The following is a 9,052-nucleotide window of genomic DNA, read 5'->3' on the forward strand; positions in this document are numbered from 1 at the left end:
TTCGGAGTTGCCCCACCCCCAAAATCATCCAGCCTGGCCAACATGTGCTGGGGCGAGAGGGGGCCCTGAGCTAGCTCAATAGAATAAGACCCTGCTGTGAGTTGGATCAGATTGGCTCCTGTTGGTGTTTTGAGGGAATCACTAACATTTCCCTGGCACAGCAGTGCTTCAAGGCAAGGCTACTACTGTATAGGCCTGACCTGCCTGACCTGGAACTTGCTATGTAAACCAGGCTGGTCTTGAACTCACAGATGGACCGGCCTCAGCCTCCTCAGTGCTACAGTAAAAGTGCCACTGCCTAAGAATTAGATAGAGTTTTTTTTTTTTCTTTTTTGTCCCCAGAGATAAGGTTTCTCTGTATAGCCTGGCTATCCTGGAACTAACTCACTCTATAGAGCAGGCTGGCCTTGAACTCAGATATCTACCTGCCCTGCCTCTGCTTCCCAAGTGCTGGGATTTAAGGTGTGCACCACCACGGCCCGACTTAGAGCTTTTTAAAATCTAGAGTGGAACCATATTTCCCTTATACTCCAAATAGATAGTCTTTCATTTGTGTTTAGTTACTTAATGACATACTTGCTTTAACAATTATCATTTCCTGAGGGAAACATAAAACTATATTATATGTAGCTAAAGATGGCCCTGAGCTTGCCTCATAACTAAGGGTGACCCGGCAATTCTGATCTAGCTCCCAAAGAGATAAGAGTATTTTGTGCCTGCCATCTTGTCCTGGTTTTCAATTGCTGGGGATCAAATACACAGCATCATGGATACTGAGCAAGCTCTATCAAGTCCCCTCCAGTCCCGTCCCCTCAGCCCATTTCTGTGTTTGTGTGAAGTCAGGATCTCCCCAGGCTAAAGCTGACCTCTAAGTAGCTTAAAGGATCTCAAACTCCTGAACCTTCAGCCTCTAACTTTTTTCTTTTTGGGGGGGGGGGTGTTTTCAAGGCCAGCCTGGTCTACAGAGTGAGCTTCAGAACAGCTAGGGCTGTGGTTTCAAAAAACAAAGCAAAAAAAGCAAACAAAAAATGGGGTTCTGGAGAGAGACAGGGCGAGCTCAGTAAGAACACTTGCTCTTTACTTATCCCAATGTTGGTGTGTGTATATATGCATGGCGATATGTATGTGTGTATATGTGCAAATTTACCTCAATAGTGATATACATATGAAGAGATATGTGTATATGTATGCGTATGGTAATGTCTACCACTCCCTGGTGTGGGTAAGTGTGTTGTGTGTTTATCTGGTCATCTGATCAGTGTTGTAGGGTTATCACCCTGACTTACTCAGGCTCAGCATGGCTGTCACTCTATATTCCTCCCTTCAACCCTGACCTTCACACAGATACTCAGGCACACCACTTACCTACCCACTGTTGAGTGGGAGATTCCTGCTCTAGTGGAGAAAAGGTATAAGTGAGACCCTGACATTCACATCAGGTTTGTGAACGCCAAGGACGACTAAAGCTAAAGGCAGCAGGGAGGGGCTCTCTCCACAGAGTTAAATAGGTACCACAGACTAGCCAAACCAGCTGCGGCTCCCAGGGCCCAACCCTCAGGAGATAAAGGCAGGTAATCTCTGGGAGTTCAAGGACAGCCTGACCTACTATAAAAGGAGTTCCATGCCAGGCAGGGGGCAGAGTTAAGACCCACCTAAAAACAAAACAATAACAAAAGACCTTCAAGAAGTAACAAGCTGCAGATCTGAGGGAAGGATGAGCAGGAGCAGAAGCTGCTTCCTCCCCAAGAGGAAGATTACCTCAAGCCTAATGAGGGACAAAGGGAGTTGGGGTTCTTTTAATTGTGTGAGAAAATTCAAAGACGACTTTTTTTTTTCTAAAATAGGGTTTCTCGGTGTAGCCCTGGCTGCCCTGGAACTCACTGTAGACCAGGCAGGCCACAAATTCAGAAATCTGCCTGCCTCTGCCTCCCAGTGCTGGGATTAAAGGTGTGCACCACCACAGCCTGGCTTTCAATGAGGAATTCTTGGCACTGGGTGTGGTAGCACACGCCTACAATCCCAGCACTAGGGAAGTCGAGGGGACAAGATAGCGAGGTGGGGGTAAACCTCAGCTACACAGCAGAATCATGGTTTCCTTACTGACCACAAATCAATCAGAGAGCGGGTATGTGGTGGAAAGAGGTTTGTCTCCACAGATGAGGACTTTCCGCCATTGCTGTCAATAGCACTTGTTACACGTACTTGTTCCTTAATCACCTACGTGTAGACGGATAGGAATACGTATATTTGTTTTGAGATAGGGTTCCACTAAGGCCAAACTGGCATGGAAGTTGCTTTGTAGCTGAGACTGGCCCTGAGCTGCAGACCCTCTTGCCTCCCAAGACCCTACATTTATGTTAAAGACAGATGGATGCAAAAAGGCGATTAAGCATGCCTAAGGTCATAAGGCTAGGAAGCCCCCCATGTGGAACTTGTTCCAGGTTAACGGTCAAATGATCTCCACCAGGCTAAACTGAAATACCTACTCGTGGCTCTCCAACCATTACAAGTCCTGCTTCCCCTACAGCAGCAATTCACACCCCACATTACAAGCTAGGCAGGGTTTCACAACAGGTTGGCTGAAGAAGCTAAAGATCCTACAAGCTATAATCTGGTCAGGCATTTACAAGGATACAAACAAGACACCTGGAAAAGGGTCCTGGCCCTTTTCACATTTTAATGATGAGGTGCATTTTCATCATTTAAACTTTATTATTCAGTTAGGATGATAACCTTGGATAAGAGATATTCATGTCAGAATGCACAGCAGTGATCAAGGAATATCTCGTTGCACTCTAAAAGATATAACAAAGGTAAAAATTACACCAGAACCAAACAGTGGCCACAGTTTGCGTCCAGGTGGGAGTCACAACGACTGGAGACTGGCTTCACTCCAATCACTGTCTAGTTCCAGGGTCTGCAAGGCTTCCTGCAGCATGAGCATCCCTGCAGGAGAAACACCAATAGGGGCATTAAGTGTTGTGGAACAGTAGGGGGACCGCATGACTCACCATCTCTTTAGAACCAGGGCACTCTGGGCCAGTTCCAGTGTTCCCATTGAAGCCCGGAGATGGGGCTGGGGTGGGACAGTATTACCTCAGATTACCCTGCCAGGAGTGGCAAGTTCAAACCCCTTCTCACATTTAGACTTAGCTCTGGGTCCCCGAACTCTCACAAGATTGTCAGCCCAGAGACCAAGGCATAGTCCCAGGTGATGCCCAAGAAAGAGTAAGGCATCCTCAGAGGGATGCAAGCAGTGGAGACGGGAACGGGAGGTAAGCAAGGTGGAGGGAGGAGGCTGCTCCACCATACCTTGGTTCTGGGCACCTCTTAGCGACTCTCACCTCTTTCCTGACGCCGGCGGCACCTCTCAGCCATGGTCTCAAGCATCCATTTAGCCCGATCCTGGTTGATCGAAGGGCCATAAATTAACACCTCGGTAAGGTCGGAAGATTCTTGAATCCTCAGTTCAAACATGGTCTTGCTCGCCCGCTCGAACTGAGCCATTCCAGGTCCCTGTGGACCTGTTGAGGAAAGGAAATGAGTGCTCCAAGACCCGGAGCCTGGCCCTTGCAGGCAGCTGGGGCAAGGCGAGCTACTCACCAAACAGAGATCTTAGCACCAGCGTGTGGACCTGGATTACTTTGGGATTTTTCAGGTGTTCCGGAGCTTTCACCCACGGGGGGATATCTTTACGGGTCGCGAGGGTTCCCATCTTAACTCCTGAGAAGGAACCAGTTTTCAGAGAAGACTAGATCAGGCTTAGCATCGAAGGCCCATAACTCCAGGTTTTGGAAATTTAGCACCTGTGAGGGCGGTGCTTGACTAGGCCATGCCCACTAAGGGGCAGCCCTACTATGTGGCCCAATCTCAGGCTGTGCCCCGGGAGACTAAGGCAAGCAGCCAGGTCCCCCTTTCCAGCTGATTCAAACTAAGTAGTTTTGTCCCCTATACTGCCTTGTGTTCCTGATTCCAGAGGTGGGTAACCTTGGGAATATAAGTCAGTGCTGATGACCCCCCTCTGGGAAGTAACTCCTGTAAAGTGGAGAATCAGCGCCACGAAGTTCAAAGACTTCCCATCCAGATAAAATTGGATCCTGGGACCTCACTTTGTGGGATGCCACAAAATACAAGGTAGGGAACTTGTATTAGTCAGGTTTCTCTAGAGTGACAGAACTTAAAAGGTAGCCTCTATATAATGATATTTGTTGATGACTTACAGTTTCTAGTCCAACTTCCCAACAGTTGTCTCCAGTAGCTATGAATGGAAGCCCAAGGATCTAGAAGTTGCTCAGTCGCACAAGGCAAGTAGGGGAAGATGAGAGAGCAAATTTTCTTTCAATGTCCTTATATAGGGCTCCATAAGAAGGTGTGGCCCAGATTAAAGGTGTATACCACTACACCTGGATTTGGAATATCTTTTGTCCCAGATGACCTTGAACTCAAGAGATCTCCCTGTCTTAATCTTGTGGGATTCATAGCAAATATACCTCAAGATCTCCAAGCCAAGATCCAGGTCAGAAACTTGTATCTCCCAGCATTTAGATTAGGATCACAGGTGAGCCTTCCAATTCTGAATTGTAGTTCATTCCAGATATAGTCAAGTTGACAACCAGAAATAGCCACTACCATCCACCAAACAGGAAAACAAGTCAGTGCAGGAGACAAACTAAGTTAGCTTCAATCTGCTGGACCGGAGGCCTGGATGCCTGGCACAGACTCTCCAGCACACAGCCCTGAGGGCACAGCCTGAGATTGGACCCCACTCTCAGTTGGGCGGGCCCCTAGCGGGCGTGGTCTAGTCAAACACTGCCCTCACAGGCACTAAACTTCCAGAACCTGGAGTTGTGGGCCTTCGATGCTAAGCCTGATCTAGCCTTTCCTGAAAACTGGTTCCTTCTCGGGAATTAAGATGGGAACCCGTGCGACCCGTAAAGATATCCCCCCGTGGGTGAAAGTTCCTGAAGACCTGGAAGATCCCGAAGTACTCCTGGTCCACGACCTAGTGCTAAGATATCTGTTTGGTGAGTAGCTCGTCTTGCCCCGGCTGCCAAGGGCCAGGCTCCGGTTCTTGGAGCACTCATTTCCTTTCCTCAACAGGTCCACAGGGATCTCGAATGCCTCACCTCGAGAAGGTGACCCAGGCCATGTTTGAGGTAGAGACTCTGAAATCTTCCAAAACTACCCAGATCTTAATTTATGGCTCTGAGAACAACAAGGTCCGGGCTAAATGGATCCTTCAGTCCATGGCTGAGAGGTGCCGCCAGCGCCAGGAAAGAGGTGAGAGTCGCTAAGAGGTGTCCAGAACCAAGGTATGGTGGAGCAGCCTCCTCCCTCCACCTTGCTTACCTCCCGTTCACTTCTCCACTGCTTGCATCCCTCTGAGGATGCCTTACTCTTTCTTGGGCATCACCTGGGACTATGCCTTGGTCTCTGGGCTGTCTGACAATCTTGTGAGAGTTCGGGGACCCAGAGCTAAGTCTAAATGTGAGAAGGGGTTTGAACTTGCCACTCCTGGCAGGGTAATCTGAGGTAATGCTATCCCACCCCACCCCATCTCCGGGTCTATGGGAACACTGGAACTGGCCCAGGGGTGCCCTGGTTCTAACTAGGGGTCCACAAAAAGATGCTAAAGAGATGGTGAGTCATGCGGTCCTCCTACTGTTCCACATCACTTAATCCCCCTGTTGGTATTTCTCCTGCAGGGATGCTCATGCTGCAGGAAGCCTTGCAGATCCTGGAACTAGACAGTGATTGGACTGAAGCCAGTCTCCAGTCACTCTGACTCCTACCTGGACACAAGCTGTGGCCACTGTTTGGTTCTGGTGTGATTTTTACCTTTGTTATATCCTTTAGAGTGTACCCAGATATTCCTGATCACTGCTGTGCATTCTGACATGAATATCTCTTATCCAAGGTTATCACCCTAACTGAATAATAAAATTTAAATGATTAAAATGCACCTCATCATTAAAATGTGAAAAGGGCCGGGACCCTTTTCCAGGTGTCTTTTTTGTATCCTTGTAAATGCCTGACCAGATTATAGTTTGTAGGATCTTTAGCTTCTGAAGCCAACCTGTTGTAAAACACTGTCTAGGTGTGTTTCACTGTGTCTAACTGTGACATTTAACACAATTGACTGGTGCTGGGACTCATATCCTAAACGTAATTTCTGCTCCCCTCTGCATTGGTGGTCGTTAGGGAGGAGTGGGCTTGTAACCTGGGGGTGCAGGTTTATTGGGGTAATAACCTGGAGACACTGGTCTTGTTGAGGGTGTAAGCTGGAAACTGTGGTCTTAGTGGGCATTAGCCTAGAGTCTGGAGCAAGGCTCCGGTTTTGTTGGGGGGCCCCTTGGAAATTGATGCTAGGAACCAGCCTGATGACCTAAGTTCAGACTGAGGTCAGGTTCTCTAAAATGGAGTCTGAACATAAGAGAGCTTTGGCTCTCACACCACCCCCATTCTCCCAAAACCTCAGTCTGCCTTGCAGACCTCTATCACTACAGGAGGATCTTGTGGCCCCTCATGATGAGGTAGGTCACTGGGTGGAATGGCAGGAACCAAATTCTGTGCACAGAGTAGGTCCTGTGGAGTGGAGTAGGTTATGGGTTGGGACACTTCAGTTTCAGAAAACACATTTTGAATGAAACAGTATTGGACAGGATATTTCTAGAGATTGTTCAACAGTTAAAATATGAGAAAAATATTGGAACAAAGCAGAAATGGAAACTCTATGGGTCCATACTACATTGCCATGAAAACTATCTTTTAAGAATATTTATTCATTTTATGTATGTGAGTTATCTTGTATCTGTCTTCAAAAACACCAGAAGATGGCATCTGTTACAGATGGCTTGAGCCACCATGTGGTTGCTGGGAATCAAATGCAGGACTACTGGAAAAACAGTCGGTGCTCTTAACCACTGAGCCATCTCTGCAGCTCATAAAAAACATTTTTAAAGTAATAACAGGCCTGGCATGAAGGAGCCAGCCAACTTTTGGGGGCACAGTGGGCGTGGTTCAAGACAGGAATGTTTTATTCCCAAGTGCTGGGATTAAAGGTGGGAGCCACCCCTGCCTGAGATGGCCAGCATTTTTTTAGCCAACTGTGGTGACTTGGCACACAGCGCTGAGCCATTTCCCTCCTGACACTGTAGAGAGCAAACTTTTCATTCTGCAAACTCAAATTTCAGTTCTTCACAATTAAAGCAACTTATTTTTTCAAACCATTCTGCTTGGTTTCATTTTCCCTGAGCATAGCAGTGCATTGGTCACATGAGGATATTTCCTGGCTAGTGTACCTGGCTCTTGGACTGTGCCCCTCCCCAATTCTCCTCCCACTCCCATTCATCTTTGTCTCTGATACAATTTCTACTTCTTTCTAGTGTTGTGTACATCTGTTTTTGTTTTGTTTTGTTTTGTTTTTAAGGCAAGCTTTCAGTATTTAGCCCTGGCTGTCCAGGAACTCACAGACATCAGCCTGCCTCTGCCTCCCCAGTGTTGGGATAAAGGTATGCACCGTGCACTATCTTTGATTTATGTGTCTACAGAAATCAGCTATTGCCACATGAGAAAAAAACAGGCACTGCTTGTCTTTCGGAGACTGACTTATTAATTGAATCACATGGGCACAAAGATTACAGGTACTTTAATGAATCAAACTGATCTCTGCCCCACCTCCTCTCCAGGACTTCATGCATTTTAAACAAACACTACAGGAGTGAGGCATGGGACCATCAGGAGGTAGTGTGCTTGCCTGGAATGGTGAGGCCTTGCTTCAGTCTCAGCACAGCAAAGAGAGAAAAACAGCAACTTAGCAAATACTGCATCCCAGTAGATCAGCTCCCAGTGGCAGCACCTACAGCTGCTTCCTGGCAAGCCTGATCAGTTCCTGGAACCCTTTTGGTGGAAGGAAATAGCTGACTTTCACAAGTTGTCCTGTTGTCCTCTGTGGTTATTTATTTTATCTTTGGTTTTTAAAGACAGATTTTCTATTTGTAGCTCTGGCTGTCCTGGAATTCAGTGTGTAGACCAGGTTGGCCTGTAACTCATAGAGCCATCTGCCTCTGCCTCCCGAGTGCTGGGATTAAAGTCATGTACTACCACTTCAAGGCTGCCAAGGGTTTAAAAAGCGTGGTACTTATGTCTTAATTTCTCCCTCTCTCTTTCTCTCTGTGTTTCAGGGTATAGCACCATGTAGGGAGCAGAGGACATCTTCCTCTGAGTTGGGCCACTCTTTCCATCTGAAGGTTTAAGGGTTAAGATTCAGGTCATCGGGCCTGGCAGGCAGCAAGCTGAGGAATCTTGCTGACCCTGTTTGTTTTTTGAGACAGGGTCTCATTGTGATGAAGCCCAGTCTGGGCTTGAACTTGTGGCAACCCTCCTGCCTTAGTCTCCTGGTTGTTGGGATTATAGGCATGATCCACCACCAGGCAGCCTGAGTTTCAGTTATAACCGAGTTTCACTTACAAATGTATTTTTGTTTGTTTTGCTTTTTGTCGCCCCCCAACCCCCCAGATAGGGTTTCTCTGTGTAGTCCTGGCTGTCCTGGGACTCACTCTGTAGACCAGGCTGGCCTCGAACTCAGAAATCCACCTGCCTCTGCCTCCCAAGTGCTGAGATTACAGGCGTGCGCCACTACTGCCTGGCTTATAAATGTATCTTATTTTCCTCCTCTCTCCCTCCCTCTCCTCTCTCTCTCCTCTCCTCTTCTCTCTCTCTCTCTCTCTCTCTCTCTCTCTCTCTCTCTCTCATCAGATATCCCATGTAATCTGCTCTCTTTCAAAGGACCGACGGACATTCCTGAACTTTTTCTTTACTGGTGTGTGAAATTCACTGAATACAGTTGCTTTGTTAACATGTCTGTAGGCTAAATTCCTAGGAGTAAAACTTCTGTTCACACCCAAAGCAAATAAACAAAGAAACCTGACCTGCTCTTACTCTAGCCAGCTATTTCCACTTTCCCTCAGGCAAGGTGGCACCAGTTTTTCTCCCAGGAGGAATGCAGAAGGATTTGCAATTTCTTAACTGCCCACCTTGGCAAATATTTCTC

General features: G+C 47.4%; 2 protein-coding genes across 2 annotated transcripts; one reads left to right on the forward strand and one right to left on the reverse strand.

Moving 5' to 3' along the window:
• Nucleotides 1-2,817: 2,817 nt before the first annotated feature.
• LOC127690233 (developmental pluripotency-associated protein 5A-like) lies at nt 2,818-3,715 on the reverse strand. Its single transcript, XM_052189772.1, has 3 exons — nt 3,604-3,715; nt 3,345-3,524; nt 2,818-2,946 (listed from the first exon to the last, which is right to left on the reverse strand). The coding sequence occupies exons 1-3, from the start codon at nt 3,713-3,715 to the stop codon at nt 2,867-2,869; spliced, it is 372 nt and encodes a 123-aa protein (XP_052045732.1). The 3' UTR covers nt 2,818-2,866.
• A 1,140-nt stretch (nt 3,716-4,855) lies between these two features.
• On the forward strand, nt 4,856-5,906 carry Dppa5 (developmental pluripotency associated 5). The gene is made up of 3 exons (XM_052189315.1): nt 4,856-5,024; nt 5,101-5,280; nt 5,706-5,906. Exons 1-3 carry the CDS (start codon nt 4,913-4,915, stop codon nt 5,783-5,785), a joined length of 372 nt encoding a protein of 123 aa, XP_052045275.1. The 5' UTR covers nt 4,856-4,912; the 3' UTR covers nt 5,786-5,906.
• The last annotated feature ends 3,146 nt before the right edge of the window (nt 5,907-9,052 follow it).

The sequence above is a fragment of the Apodemus sylvaticus genome, chromosome 7 (genome assembly GCF_947179515.1).
Source record: "Apodemus sylvaticus chromosome 7, mApoSyl1.1, whole genome shotgun sequence".
Lineage (NCBI taxonomy): Eukaryota > Metazoa > Chordata > Mammalia > Rodentia > Muridae > Apodemus > Apodemus sylvaticus.

Excerpts from the sequence above, each read along its gene's own strand:
- LOC127690233 (XM_052189772.1), bottom strand. The coding sequence starts at position 3,715 with ATGGGAACCCTCGCGACCCGTAAAGATATCCCCCCGTGGGTGAAAGCT. Across the intron at positions 3,525-3,603 it reads GGTGCTAAGATCTCTGTTTG|GTCCACAGGGACCTGGAATG; the intron begins GTGAGTAGCTCG and ends TTTCCTCAACAG. Across the intron at positions 2,947-3,344 it reads CCGCCGGCGTCAGGAAAGAG|GGATGCTCATGCTGCAGGAA; the intron begins GTGAGAGTCGCT and ends TTTCTCCTGCAG.
- Dppa5 (XM_052189315.1), top strand. The coding sequence starts at position 4,913 with ATGGGAACCCGTGCGACCCGTAAAGATATCCCCCCGTGGGTGAAAGTT. Across the intron at positions 5,025-5,100 it reads AGTGCTAAGATATCTGTTTG|GTCCACAGGGATCTCGAATG; the intron begins GTGAGTAGCTCG and ends TTTCCTCAACAG. Across the intron at positions 5,281-5,705 it reads CCGCCAGCGCCAGGAAAGAG|GGATGCTCATGCTGCAGGAA; the intron begins GTGAGAGTCGCT and ends TTTCTCCTGCAG.